Source organism: Oryx dammah, unplaced genomic scaffold (genome assembly GCF_014754425.2).
Source record: "Oryx dammah isolate SB20612 unplaced genomic scaffold, SCBI_Odam_1.1 HiC_scaffold_27, whole genome shotgun sequence".
NCBI lineage: Eukaryota > Metazoa > Chordata > Mammalia > Artiodactyla > Bovidae > Oryx > Oryx dammah.
The window spans coordinates 37,352,698-37,368,913 of NW_024070211.1; the positions used below are offsets into that span (position 1 = coordinate 37,352,698).

Genomic DNA, 16,216 nt, shown 5'->3' on the forward strand with positions numbered 1-16,216 from the left:
GAGAGAAATGAGATAGACATTTTTCAAAAGCAGCAGTAGCATTTAGGAAAGAAAATTATAAAAACCCAGGAAATTGGGTAAGTAGCACCATTTTCTCTTAATTTTTGAGAGCACCATGCTTCATTTCTTTACAGCAATGAGGTCCTCGGAGGATTTAAAGAAAACCTTAATCTTTTATCTCTTGTGTCCAGGACAAACAATTAGATCCCATGTTCATATGAAACTATGTGAGTATGAAAAGTATGTATTAGGATCTGAGTTCACTTAGCACTATCACAATAATGCTATAAAATTGCAAGTGCTGATGACACACTTAAAATTATACTTCACTTTAAAGGGTATTACAAACAACAAATTACAACACAAAAGAAAATACTGTGAGAAATTTATATTATAGGTATTTTTAAGTAGGATATTTTTAAACTCCTGAATCCTATGTTCATTTTTAACCAATCTTTAGCAATCCCAATAATCCAGAAATATTGTTATATAACTTTTAATCTGGTATATTTATATACTGTCAATTATAATATCATAATTGTATCCTATGAATGTGTATGCTCAGTCCCTCAGAAGTGTCTGACTCTTTTGCGACTCCGTGGACTGTAGCCCGCCAGGCTCCTCTGTCCATGGGATTTGCCAGGCACGAATACTGGAGTGGGTTGCCATTTCCTCCTCCAGGGGATCTTCCCAACCCAGGGATCAAACCTGCATCTCCTGCATTGCAAGCAGATTCTTTACCACAGAGCCACCATGTTTAATAGTATATAAAAAAGTGCGCTGCTACACTCAAAAGAGCATATTTTTATTAAGAAAATAGCTTTTACCTGATCAGACTGAGCTAAAAGGTGAAGTTTATACTACAGGATAGTGCTTCTGTTATTTCTGCTTAGCAAATTTATTCATAATTTTAAATGAATTCAGTGTATTCTTTTTAAAAAAAATTAAGAGTATTCAGTAAGCAAAATCCTAGATTTTTCTATGAACATAGGTTTGTTATACATCCAGAATTGAAATCCAACAGATAAAAAGAAACATTGTATAAGGCTCCAGTAGAAAACTGACACTGATTAAGCATTCTTTGATATTTTAAAATTTGTTATTTCACAAACAAGTTTATTTGGAAGCCCTATATTTTAAAATGTATCCATCATCTTTGTTTAAAGCATGAGACTTCCCTGGAGGTCCAGTGGTTAAGACTTCAACTTCCAGTGCAGGGGATGAGGGTTTGATCCCTAGATGGGGAGTTAAGATACCACTCATATGCCTTGCAATCAAAAAACCAGAACATAAACAACAGAAGCAATAGTGTATCAAATTCAACAAAGACTTTAAAAATGATCCATACCAAAAAAAAAAAATCTTAAAAAAAAACAGTCATGTTCTCACAGAGGAGTTTTCCAAATATCACATATGTTGTCCAAGCAACAAACATATTATAATTCTCAATATGTGACTTCCTTTGACTTCTAGAAACTGTTACCTAGAATCTTGTGTGTTAGTCACGCAGTCGTGTCTGACTCTTTGTGACTCCATGAACTGTAGCCTACCAAGCGCCTTTGACCGTGGGATTTCTCAGGCAAGAATACTGAAGTGGGTTGCCATTTCCTCCTTCAGGGGATCTTCCTGACCCAAGATTGAACCCAGGTCTCCTCCCAAGTTTCTTTACCATCTGAGCCACCAGGGAAGCCCAGAATTACATGAAGCTTATTTACTGATAATGGAACAACAGACTGGTTCCAAATAGGAAAAAGAGTAAGTCAAGGCTGTATATTGTCACCCTGCTTATTTAACTGCTATGCAGAGTACATCATGAGAAATGTTGGGCTGGAAGAAGCACAAGCTGGAATCAAGATTGCCAGGAGAAATATCAATAGCCTCAGATATGCAGATGACACCACCCTTATGGCAGAAAGTGAAGAGGAACTAAAAAGCCTCTTGATGAAAGTGAAAGTGGAGAGTGAAAAAGTTGGCTTAAACCTCAACATTCCGAAAACGAAGATCATGGCATCCGGTCCCATCACTTCATGGGAAATAGATGGGGAAACAGTGGAAACAGTGTCAGACATTATTTTTGAGGGATCCAAAATCACTGCAGATGGTGACTGCAGCCATGAAATTAAAAGACGCTTACTCCTTGGAAGAAAAGTTATGACCAACCTAGATAGCATATTCAAAAGCAGAGACATTACTTTGCCAACAAAGGTCCGTCTAGTCAAGGCTATGTTTTTTTCAGTCGTCATGTTATGGATGTGAGAGTTGGACTGTGAAGAAAGCTGAGCACCGAAGAATTGATGCTTTTGAACCGTGGTGTTGGAGAAGACTCTTGAGAGTCCCTTGCACTGCAAGGAGATCTAACCAGTCCATTCTGAAGGAGATCAACCCTGGGATTTCTTTGGAAGGAATGATGCTAAAGCTGAAACTCCAGTACTTTGGCCACCTCATGAGAAGAGTTGACTCATTGGAAAAGACTGTGATGCTGGGAGGGATTGGGGGCAGGAGGAGAAGGGGACGACAGAGGATGAGATGGCTGGATGGCATCAGTGACTCGATGGACGCGAGTCTGGGTGAACTCCAGGAGTTGGTGATGGACAGGGAGGCCTGGCGGGCTGCGATTCATGGGGTCACAAAGAGTCGGACTTGACTGAGTGACTGAACTAAACTGCTTAGATTTTTTTTTTTCTTGCAATGTGTAACATATGTAGAAATAACTTTTGACCGATATTCCCCAATTCTTGAATAAGATAATGTAAACCTTTTCTAGGAAGGGGGAGAATCTAAAGCCATTTTCAGGAGGATGTGGAAAAACTCTCAGATTCAAGTCTTGCCACACCATGTCGCACTAGATCTATGTTAATTTGAGGATTACTACCCACATGGAAGTCAAAAATCTTTATCACGGAGAGTTTTTCAGAAGAAAACATATAATATCCAGATAGCAAAAATTCTCATCTATTTTATACTTATGACTGTAGACTCAGGAACTAACTCAGTAGCCCCCACTTCAAGCTAGGTAGAGCAAAGGATGATCAATTAAACCCAACCATCAGCCAAAGGTAGATATAGGTGCAGTATGAGGCACTGTGTGTAATATCAACATAACTGTGTGATGGCCTTTACATTACCATCACTAAATTTACATAGGCAAATAGTGCCTAATTGCCTACTCGGCCTGAGATAAGCCAATATTACTGGCTGAATCTAGAGTTAGGCTCCAACTAACTACACTAAGATAAAAATCTCATTAATCAGATGAAGTGATAAATGTGTCAAGTGTTTAGCACAGTGCCAATTAGTTAATAAGTGGTTCAAATGCCAAGGCCAGAAGACAAGGAAAAGGGGAAGGAGCAGGTTTAAGAGAGGAGAAAGAGGAAGAGGAGGTAGAGAAGCAACAGGAGTTTAGCAGAACAAGATTGGCCAGTCCCCTAAACGTGGCCTTAGCACCTTGGGCTGTCTACGTCTCCTCCCTCTTTCTGTAGCATTCCTGTATCCAGATCTTGAGGGGGCAAGGCCCACTATACTTCATATCCCCTGCAAAGCATAAACGATCTCCTGGAGATAATGTTCACTCAGGCATTTACTCCGGTCAGAAGTCAAGGCCACTGCCTCACTCCTCAAGAGAGGCATCACCCATTCAGCTCCCAGCGTGTACATGCGGTGGTCCTAAGGCATTTCAGGAATGAATGAACAGGTGAAAAATCCTGGGAGCCAGTGAGTGATTATCTAGCATCTGTAATTATTGCTCAGGCAGACTATTTTGACTAAGTTTAATTTCCATTGTATACTTCAGGAGCTTTAAACTCACACCTTCATTAACACAGGAGATAAGGCATTTACATTTTATTTAAAGAAAAAATATACATATTTGTATGTATGTGTGCATACACACACACACACAGATGTCTGTCTTATAAATACAGCAAAATTTCAAAAGAAAATTCTTATGCTAGCTCTCCATACCCTTGAAAATTCTGTTTACATCTTTTAAGGTGACTCACCAAGGCTTTCTCCCTGCCAGGCCCCCATGTTTCCCTCACAAGAGTTCTAGAGAAGGGCACATCTCTTACAAGGCTTCTGCTCTAAGTGAGGTCAACAATTCAGGCAGGGAAACATGCAGCTCGCAACTTGACAGCTAAGGAGGAACTGATCTCCAGCTGTCTGATTTAAAAGTCATATCTCTACAAAGAAGCTTTTGAAAAGGGTTAGTGACTAGAACTGAAGGCACAAGCCCTGGGCTAGATTTATTGCTTCCCTCTGACTGGTGTGACATAAAGCAGGAAACACACCTCTGTGTGACTCAGTTTCACCTTCTACAAAAATAGAATAGTAATTCTTTTACAACTGTATCATAACAGAAATGTACTTTGTCACAAGAGAAATACAAATCTTTGTATTATAAATATTATAGCTATGTACTTTTGCCTTAGTTGTGTTTGCTGGTTAATTAAATCATAGCCTTCACTACCACTCTACATATTTATGAATATTCCTTATAAAAACTTTTCTAAAAATTTGCAATTTTGAAGACTTAGATAATTTTTTAAATCAAAGCTTTCTTAATTGTAGCTCATTTCCAATAGAGTTTATAATGCCCATGTTAAGTATTGTAATGCTCCCAGTATATAAAATCTCTATTTGACAATAAAAAATAATTAGATAAATCCCCACTTATTAAAAACAGTTTATTCAAAGCCTTCCTAGTAAATATGTGTGTGCATGTGTGTATTCTAAGTCACTTCAGTCATGTCTGACTCTTTGTGACCCTATGAACTATAGACCACTAGGCTCCTCTGTCAGTGGGATTCTCCAGGCATGAATACTGGAGTGGGTTGCCATGACCTCTCAGGAGATCTTTCCAACCAAGGATTAAAGGATTCAACCCATGTCTCTTAAAATCTCTTGCATTAGCAAGTGGGTTCTTTACCACTAGCACTACCTGGGAAGACCCTCCTAGTAAACATATAGTCACTTAAATAATGAAAACCTAGAGATGCTGCTTTCTAGTGTCTTCCAACACAGAGCTTTTATATTTTGCACTACACATTTGCCAATTAATAATTTTGTGAGTCCCTTGGGCAATCAGGAATTATCATATATTTTCTTCCACTCCAATTTCCCTTCTGTGGCATGATTGAGAAATTCTGATTTTTACTTTCTGCCAAGAATATACTTTCATTTATTTAATGGGAATATTATCATACAAACATCATTGAGTTTCACTCTAGGCAATATCAATTCCCAAGAAAATATATAGTAAATAAAGACTTGGAAGCCATTCTTATCTATTCTAGAATTGACACAACACTTTAGAATGGTGAGCTCCATTCTTCAATCACACAAATCAGCAAAAGCTCTTAAGAAAAATCTCCTAATAAAAGTAAAGTAAGACATTATGGCCTTTGAAATTTACCATAATATAATTTATAGTTTAATTGGAGCATGTTAATAGCAGTAAACAGTGGCTGACTTTATTTTTGGGGGGGTCCAAAATCACTGCAGATGGTGACTGTAGCCATGAAATTAAAAGACGCTTACTTCTTGGAAGGAAAGTTATGACCAACCTAGACAGCACATTGAAAAGCAGAGAAATTACTTTGTCAACAAAGGTCCATCTAGTCAAGGCTATGGTTTTTCCAGTAGTCATGTATGGATGTGAGAGTTGGACTATAAAGAAAGCTGAGCATTGAAGAATTGATGCTTTTGAACTGTGGTGTTGGAGAAGACTCTTACGAGTCCCTTGAACTGCAAGGAGATCCAACCAGTCCATCCTAAAGGAGATCCGTCCTGAGTGTTCATTGGAAGGACTGATGTTGAAGCTGAAACTCCAATACTTTGGCCACCTGATGCGAAGGGCTGACTCATTGGAAAAGACCCTGATGCTGGGAAAGATTGAGGGCAAGAGGAGAAGGGGACAACAGAGGATAAGATGGTTGGATGGCATCACTGACTCAATGGACATGAGTTTGAGTAAACTCCAGGAGTTGGTGATGGACAGGGAGGCCTGGCGTGTTGCGGTTCATGGGGTCACAAAGAGTTGTACACGACTGAGAAGCTGAACTGAACTGAATAGCAGGCAAGCTGTAATTATGAGTGAATCTGTATGGCTCCAACTATTATATACATTGAGCAAAAAAATAGATAATCACCTTACTTTCTCTTCACAGCCTTAATTTCCTCATAGTAAGATTTTCACTTTTACAAAATACAACAGAAATATAACAAAAAAAGAGCAAACACAATTTGTCACTTCCTAAGTAGAATTTATCCATTCACCTACTTCCTCTTTCTCATTGCACATTTGTTCTTTATAATCTAGCTCCTACTCCTGCCTCCCCATCATCAATTTTGGTGAACTTGCTCAATTCTCTCCCTTTCTGCTCTCCCTAAACCATGCCATACTGTTAAAAGTGTCTTTTCCTATATTATTTATTTATAATTCTCTTTTCCTTTGGTTCCTATGACATAGGTGTATATTGAAGAAAAGATACTGTCCTTGGATTCCAAAAGTCCTGAACTCAAACCCTGGATTCAATATGTACTTCCCCTGAAATCTTGAAAAATTTACTTAAATATTCTGAGCCATAATTTTGTTTATAAATTATGGGGTAGAGATGCATACAGATGAACTCTTAAACTGTGACTTGGATAACATACACAAAGGTCTTAGAGCTTTGGTTTTTAACCTGCGTTCTACTTCCCTATGGAGAAGGGCATGGCAACCCACTCTAATATTCTTGCCTGGAGAACCTCATGGACAGAGGATCCTGGTGGGCTACAGCCCATGGGGTCACAAAGAATGAACATGACTGAAGTGCCTTAGCACACATGCACGTACTTTCCTGGCTTTGCATTTCTGCCTCTTGTTGGTCCATTAAAAGCATCCTGTCGTACGTATACCTAAGTGTGTACAAATCCTCAAATCCAAATTTGAAGATTACATAAATTTTCAAAAATAGGTTACAAACCCACTGAAGGGAACTAACAATACCATTTGGTCTAATAACATCTCCTAATAAAAAGAAATGTCATCAAGCAAATACACATCCTATCAAGCTGAGATCACTGATACTGACATAGGGAAAATCTGTTAAGTCCTGACAATTAATAGATATATAAATATATACATATAAATTAAATATATACATTTAAATTAACTTAAGGGTTTTGGAACTATCAAACATATGCAGAAAATAAATAATATTTATTTTATGAGTGATGTGGCCATCATTGAAAATATTTTAAATGAAACATGAATCTCGCCCATGTGAGATTCAAGTTCTCTCACATACTTTCAAAATGCATAATTATTTGTCAAAACAAAGAAAACATTGTTTAATAAATTCAATGAGATTTCTCAGGACATTAAATGTTTAATGTGAAATTTTATTCAAGATGTAACTGATACAATACATTATTAACTGAAATTAATAGAGGCCTGTCAAATCTGTGACAGTGCATAAAATATCCTATCTTAACACATGGCCAATACTTTGGCCACCTGATGAGAAAACTGACTCATTTGAAAAGACCCTGATGCTGGGAAAGATTGAAGGCGGGAGGAGAAGCGGACAACAGGGGATGAGATGGTTGGGTGGCATCACTGACTCAATGGACATGAGTTTGAATAAATTCTGGGTGTTGGTGATGGACAGGGAGGCCTGGCGTGCTGCAGTCCATGGGGTCACAAAGAGTCAGACACAACTGAGCAACTGAACTGAACTGAACACATGGAACATAAATGTAAAAGGAAAAGTCTTTTTTGCATTAGTTCACAGGCATGGAAATTCCCATAGTAATGTTCCTATTTTACAGAGGAAAAATAACCTTTTTATATAAGGTCCAATAATTAGTATTGTTTGTTAGATAAATGGTTTAGGGTATTGAAGATTAAAATCATTGGCTAGTAATATATAGTAACTAATAAAATTATTTTGCTTTAGAGTCAGTTTATACATAATATATATTCATCTTAGCAGCACAGTTAATAGTGAAATAAAACAATATTTTTTTAAAACTAGAATGAAACTGAGACTTAGATATGTTGTATGAGTTGATAATGAAGTCAGAGGACACAAACTATTTTTAGCAAATCAGATCAATAGGTTCCACTAACATGAGCAACCATTTCTATTCTCATTCTACATTCAAAATAATACACAGCCACATACCTAGTGTGTATACACATACACACACACACACACACATGTGTGTATATATATATATATGAATTTCCACAGGCTGTAGTGGAGAAAACAATAAATGATATCGCAAGCAAAAGTGACAGTGCATGCGGGCTAACGTATGTGTGATTCTTTGGGGCCCCATGGACTGTAGCCTGCCAGGTCCCTCTGTCAATGGGATTTCCCAGACAAGAATACTGGAGTGGATTGCCATTTCCTTCTCCAAGGGATCTTCCCGACCCAGGGATCAAACCTGCATCTCCTGCATTGACAGGTGGATTCTTTACCACTGAGCCACCAGGGAAGCCCCATAAATCATAATAGAGGATCATAAAAATATAACATGTGTTATGTATTATACATAATGAAATATATATTTCCTTCTCTAAATCATTTCTATATTTAATACATTTTAAAGATATTTGCTTATTGCTATGTTTTCTACCAGAAAGTAAAAATTATCTTTAGAATGTACTGACCTTTCTCTGTCTTATGCTTAAGTATTTTAAAAACATTTTATTAGAGTATAGTTGCTTTGCAATGTTGTTTTAGTTTCTTGCTGCATAGCAAAGTGATTCAGTTATACATAGACATATATCCACTCTTTTTCAGATTTCCTCCCTATTTAGGTCACCACAGATCACTGAGTAGAGTTCCCCAAACAATAGGTCCTCATTAGTTACCTATTTTGTACATAGTAGTTGTGCCTAAGTTTTAATAACTTTTAGGTAACACTTCTCCCTTGAAAACTTCAATTAAATACAAGCAGAAAACATTTTGTCTGGTTTTGCCATGCCTCCTGAGCAAGTTACATAAAAAGTCAGTAGAAACTAACACATGCAGAAGAGGACATTCAAAGGGAGTGTTCCAGCTAAGTTGATACTTGAATTATTACATCTGCCAGAAGTTTGTGGCTGCAGGGAAATGGCCAACTTTACTGAGCTCAATTTAGCACTTGAATGCCCAAGTGGAACTCACCAGGCTTGCCCTAGATTGTTTTCCTAAGCTATAGGCACACCTATGACTTTTCAGCACCCATCAATGGATGTAGTTTATCACACTGAACACTGAGATGCTCAGATGAAAATTAGTGTCCTTCAAAAGCACACTTTCTTCTTTTTTACTACATTGAGTACAGCAATACGTGGGCAGTGTAGAGGGAAGAGATATTAATATTATCAGAATTAATACTTAACCAACACATGAATAGTGGACAAAATCTAAACAATTTGCACATTAATTCAGAGTAAATTAAGCTTATATCAACAATTAATAAAGTAAATCAACTATACTCCAATAAACATTAAAAAATAATCATTTTAGAAATAAATCCAAATCTTAGCCTCATATATGGTATAAACTGTATCACAATGGTCATGCCCTCTACTTTTGAACATCTAAAGTGGGCGAAAGCAGAGTCCTTTTAAACAGTCAAGCATTATGTTACTAACATATATAGCAGCACTGTGAAAAAAAAAAAAAAACAGCAAAATGGACCATACTGGGAAAACTGCCCAATTTGAATGAAATGCAAAAGAACAGTCATCAAAAATGGTGGAAACTTTCCATTTGGCAACTTACCAAGGGACAGCACAAGCAGTGGCTAGCTGCCTTCTTTAAGCTAATAACTGAAAGAAGGACTCAAAACGTAATTCAATCTAGTTTTAGCCAGTAAAAAAAGCAAAATTATACAATTTAGAAGGGTATAAGAAAATTCTTGAGCTAGACATGTCAGTCAGAAATAACAAAAGAACCTAAAAATTAAAACAAGGAAATAAAAAAATTAAAAAGAATTATAAGCAGATGTTCAAAGCTGGTAATTAGCACATTCACATTTTTTCTTGCCTGTTCAGATTGGGATTTTTAATCATGAGAGACAACCATGATTATCTTTCAATTTAAAATTGTTAATTCAACCTGGAATTATAAATAAAAAAGGTTTGGAGTGTAGTGTCTTGAAATAGTTCTTGCTTACAAAGAAGCTTTCCTACAGTTAACTTCCTTCCTTATTTATAGTGAAAGTGATATTTTGTACCTGTGCTTATCTATTAATGATTAATATTGTTGAAACCTTTATCAAACATATTAGTTCTATGATGATGCTAGATCTATGGTACGGGATTATCATCCCTTTATCAAATACTGTTACTGAACTGGAAGCATCTACTACATGTAATCTGGTTTCCAACAGATGTTATATAATCTACCTTTCTACATTTTCACAAACCTAAATATGTGTGTGTGTGTGTGTGAGTGTGTGTGTTCCCAACCTAATGTTAATCACTGAATTCATTGACTATATATCAGGTACTGTTCTAATTACATTTAATCCTTACCACAACCTAAGAATGTCAGTAATCATCCCAATTTTATAAATATTAAACTGAGGCTCTTGATATCCCATGCTAATAAATGATAGAATTGAACTCCAGAACCTAGACTATTTGATATTAAACACCTAATGTATACATAAATGTGTATATGTATACACACAAACTTACACACATACTATTGGGTTGGTCAAAGTTTGTTTGTTAAGTGGATACGTTGTTCAGTAATCTTAGTGAAAATGAAAACTGTCTTTAACTTTTACTTAAAACCATAGGAACTTTTTGGCCAACCCAATATCTCACACTTGGAATGTGTTTGAATCAAAATTCAGGTTTCTATATTAATGGAGTTCTAAATCCATTCTTTTTTTTTAATTTTTATTTTTACTTTATTTTACTTTACAATACTGTATTGGTTTTGCCATACCAGCTGTCAAGAGAATCTAATGATAAAGACACTGACATATTTATCTGTTTACTTGCAGTACCGGTAATTCTGTCCTCCAATCCAGTTTTATTTGCACAACTAAAACTGAATCTGCCTATGAACCAATGGAGGAGAGAATTTCAGGTGAGATTTTTGTAATCTTTAATAGATCAAAATAAACATATTTTTCTTCTAGTGACAATGCTATATGGGAGGAGCAATGTATATTCTTGGGCTTCCTTTGTGGTCAGCTGGTAAAGAGTCTGCCTGCAATGCGGGAGACCTGGTTTGATCTCTGGGTTGAGAAGATCCCCTGTAGAAGGGAATGGCTACCCACTCCAGTATTCTAGCCTGGAGATTTGCATGAACTGTATAGTCCATGTGGTTGCAAAGAGTCAGACATGACTGAGCAACTTTCACTTTCACATTATATGTTGGTAAGATGAGTGAGTATGAGAAAAACAGATGTACTAAAGTCTGTACAGCCACTGAAGAAAGGTTTTGTAAATGTTGTAGTTACACAGAAAATTCTGACGGGTTTAGTTTTTCTTAAACTTGCTAAGTGATCCCGTAATGTGAAGTTAATAGATCAAACATATAAATCCCAGTACATAAGCGTAATATGCATTGGAATCCTTCATGACACAACTCATCACATTAAGAGAAACTCTTCAAAATCTAAAGAAATCCACTGTGAAATGTGTTATCATTCTAGGTCAATTCATGCCACTACACCGGCTTATAAATTTGGGGAATGCCTAAGACAATCAACTTTCCTAGCACACCCTTGGGCAGCAATAAACAATTTAAAAAGAAAAAGAGAAAGTCAGTGAACTGAAGTATAGAAGAGAATTTTTTTTCTTCTTTTTTTTTTCCTTTTTTTGCTGAAGCTGTCTGAATAATGATTAACACCAAAGTTGGGAAAAATGGATATTTGCTCTGGAAGTTTCCAGAGCATTGCCATTGCTATGCTCATACACTGAAGACAGCAAACTGAGTTCTGATGAAAGCAAGCACTCAGACCTGGGATACTGAGTTCATTATTCTAACACCTAACTTGGCTCATCATTGAAGAAGACTAGGATTTCAACATGATACATGTTAATCTCCACCCTTTAAGAAAATGAGAAAACTGTAATTTCTACTTTGTCATAGACACATAAAACATATCAGTTATTTCCATAGTGCTAACCTTGTTACAATCACTGTTTTGTTTTTTTTCTCTACTCTAATCTGTGGACATCCACGTATATACCTAATACATGGGTATTCAATTTGGAATTAAAATTCTGAGCTTCATTTCAGGTGACTATATGTAAATATAAGTAATAGACTGCCATCGGTCTAAGTGCTAGTCTCATCTTCTCCTAGTGAATATGTTTATTGCATTTAGAAAAATTTTAGCATGATTGAGAATATTTGCTCATTAGTATAAAGGAGTATTATTGATCTTTTGATAAGAGTGGCATTTGTATCATTGCTTCCTTATAAAATATGTCTGGTATTAATAAGTGACAATGCATCATAAAAAATTTAAGAAATTATACATTATAAAATATATATACAAATGCAAATTATGACTCAAAATGAGCATATATCTAAAATCACAAAATACTCTTTAGTATAACAAGTAACACTTTCATTTTCAGGGGGCACAGAGAAAACTTTCCTGGACACTCATCTTGTTCAAGGAATCCTTTGTGTTTATATTATTTAAGCTCCAAAACAAAACTATAAAACAGACATTAGCAGGAAGAGGTTGGAGAATTGAGGGAAGTGACATGCCCATGATTCCACAGTGGGTAAGACTGCACCCATCTGACTGGTTCTATAGAATATACTCTTTCCAATGCACAAGGCAGGAACCAGTTGAAATTTAACAAATGCCTATAATTCTATACTTTATCCTCTCTTTAAGTTTCTCCTTTTCTCCTAATTAAAATTCCCATTACCTATTTTCCCAGGAACTTAGAAGAAAGTTGCTGAGGGACCTGGACACACAGGTACCAGGGATATGATCAGGTAAGAGAATTTGGGAGTTGGCCCAAATCAGACCAAATAAAATAGCTACTTCCTGGGCCTTCATCTAACATCAGCCTTTCCAACATGGAAGCAGTTGAGATTTTGAAACAAAGTGAACCACAGATAAAGATGAACCAGCTGACCTTGACTTTCCTCCAAACTGGCAATACTTAACTGAAACACATAATACCAAATGTTATTAGAGAACTATCACTGTTGGAGTAGTATCTGCCTCAATGACCAAGCTTCCTTGGATATTTAGAGGCTAAAAAAAAAATAAATAAATACTGGAAGATGTCATAATCCAGGGTAATCATGAAGATAATCAAAATAGGGGAAAAAAAACCTCCAAGTCCTACACTCACCCTCCATCAGCTACAATATCCTTCCAACTTCAGATCTCAATGTACCACAGAATGAGTGAGACAGGTAGCTTCAGTAGCCATCTATTCTTATTTTATTTATCCAACTTCTCTAAATAACAATCATTATCAAACTGCTATGTGTGCATCTAAGATACTTTTAAAAATAAACAATGAAGTGTCCATCACATAATAATAAGTTCAGGTTTTAAATTTACCAACACCATGGATCCTCTGTTGAGGTCTTGAAACGAGATAATTGTTAAGTACTATGTTTAGATTCTTTTAAATTATTAAGTTTCACATTAAAAAGTTTATTGTAGGTCATTATGAACAATAGAAAATTGTTCATAATAGAAAATCTACTTACAATTACATTTATACCAGAAAATGGAGACTTTATTTTAAAATGTCAAATTAACAGCAAAAAATACAACAGAATGTTGAAATCAGAACAATGTTGTAGGTGATCTACAACAGTGAGTGGTTCTAATATGCCTCCAAGGAGTTTTTTCTCTATCAATATACACTTATTTCTGCTTAGTTAGAATTTCAACCTGCCTTCTGGTTGTAACAAAAACTATTCAATTAAAACACTGAATTTGTTCAAAAATCAGAATGTATATCAAGTGGAAATTTAAATCACAATAACATCTGCTGTTTTTCACCCCAGGTCTCTTCCACTGCTGCAATTGGCATACTGTAAGTTTCTAGCACCCTCATGTGGTTTAATTGGAATGGTTTCATAGGCATTTGAAATCAGTTGTCTGAAACTGAAAACAGTGGAACAGACTATAATTCAGCACAGAAGTTCTGCTGACATCGTAAACCAAGAAAGCAAACCTCAAGTCAGCAAAATTCTAAGACTAATGTACAGGCTCAATTCTTAACTTCAATCTACTGTTCATTTTATGTGATCACTACAAAGGGTGACTTACAAGCAACTATTGCTAGTTTCATTTTTGACAGATTGGAATCTCCCATTTTCAAAACTAAGAATTTGTTGTGGGTGATTGTTGAATAAATGAAAAAGAACTTCATTTTGCTCAGGAAAAAAAAAAGGCAAAATTTTTTATTGCTCAGTTTGTGTATTTTGATTAGGTAAACCCAGTAACCCAATTATATGTTGCAGTTTCTAAATAGTTGAGAAAAACAGGCTTTGAGAGCTTCCTCTCTCTTCAATATTTTAAGCGATTAATTCTTTTCCATTTCCTAAAATCATTTGAGAACAATTCCTACAAACAAAAATTTTCCCTCTCTAAACATATGCCTAGGCTTGTAGCTGAGATTTTTTTTTTCCCAATAGTAGTGTATTTCAAAGCCTTCTTAAAGGAGACAAGCTAAAGAGAATTACACCATCTTTCTTAAATTGGTAATACATGCTCCTATTATCACAGATCCAAGTTTAAAAATCTGTTGTGACTCATATGCCTGGGTAGCCTCAACAAACATTCTCAGGAAATAGAAAAATGTAGATTTTAAAGCACTGACATTATCAGAATATTCTGAACATGAAATAAAAATTTTCAAATAATTGGTAATGAAGGAGATAAAAATGCAAATAACTGAGAGGTAAAAGTCTATTAACAAAAATTTGAGTGTGGCTTACTTGTATGATTAACTGGATGTCCTAAAATTAAAAATATCAATAGAATGCAAGAGGAATATGCTTGCTCACTCAAGACACAGAAATGAGTAGGTTGATGTTAAAAGAGAAAAATAGATTTCAGCATTTGGAAAATGTATATAAAGCAGAAATAGTTTCATTATTTATTAATAAAATTTAAATCTAGGTCATGTTTGAAGGGCTTCCCAGGCAGCGTTAGTGGTAAAATTACCCACCTGCCAATGCAGGAGACAAGAGATGCGGGTTTGATCTCTGGATCTGGAAGATCCCCTGGAGGAGGGCATAGCAACCCACTCCAGTATTCTTGCCTGGAGAATCCCATGGACAGAGGAGCCTGGCAGGCTAGTCCATAGGGTGGCAAAGAGTTGGACACGACTGAAGCAACTTAGGACACACGAAGGTCATATTTGGTAATTATATAGCACAATAATTCATAAATGCACATAGATTTTCATAAATTCAAAAGACCTGATAAAAACATCACTATGTTTCATGGCAAGAGAAAGGGTAGAAGAGAAATAAAGTTATTAATAGATGCCTTTCAAAAGCTAAACATCTAAAAACTGCCATTTCTTCTGACTATGACTATGTCTTTCCAACATTGGCACTATTTATTTCATTGAAGCAGAATTTTGGCCAAACATGTAAGGGGAAAAGGAAGACAAAATTGCACAGAAGATACCTGGAGTGAATCAGAGCGCTAGGGCCTTACCTGTTGAGCCCTTTCAGTGTCTTTTCCATGTTTAAAATGTCGCGCATCTTATACAGAAACCACTTGTCAATGGATGTGAGCTTCATAATCTCATCAAGTGACATGTTGTCTTCCAAGGCCTGCCAAAAGGAGAAGAGATGCTTTCTTTGGCAAACAGCTCATAAACATCTTACTTGGTTGAAAACATGGCAGGCATTCCTCTGCATGTTACTCAGAGAGCCTGAGGCTATATCATATCATTGACGTTTCTCCCAATAAACCTACAGATACTGCCAGCTATATCTACAAATGGGATACAAAGGATGTGCCCTGAGTTAATCAGAGCAGTGTGTGCTCAGAGAAACCCCCCTAACAGGCTCTGCTTCCTTGCTTTTTACATGCCTGTGTTACCAATTATGTTCTAAACCTGCTACATCTTTTTGGCATTAAGGAGAATCTCTTGAAACTACAGTTGTGCCAAACTGGTAAGAAAATGTAGAATCAATATAATGATCATTTAACTTGTATTTTGGATAATTACCCTTTTGCATATTTAATAAATTGTTATCACTACATC

At 36.1% G+C, this 16,216-nt stretch overlaps 1 protein-coding gene across 1 annotated transcript in view; it reads right to left on the reverse strand.

The window, feature by feature from the left end:
- Positions 1–16,216, reverse strand: part of CPS1 (carbamoyl-phosphate synthase 1) — a 141,065-nt gene that overhangs the window by 56,453 nt on the left and 68,396 nt on the right. Inside the window, exon 21 of the mRNA XM_040228582.1 lies at positions 15,661–15,779. Within this exon, the coding sequence (XP_040084516.1) occupies positions 15,661–15,779 (119 nt within the window). The remainder of the gene's footprint in view (positions 1–15,660; positions 15,780–16,216) is intronic.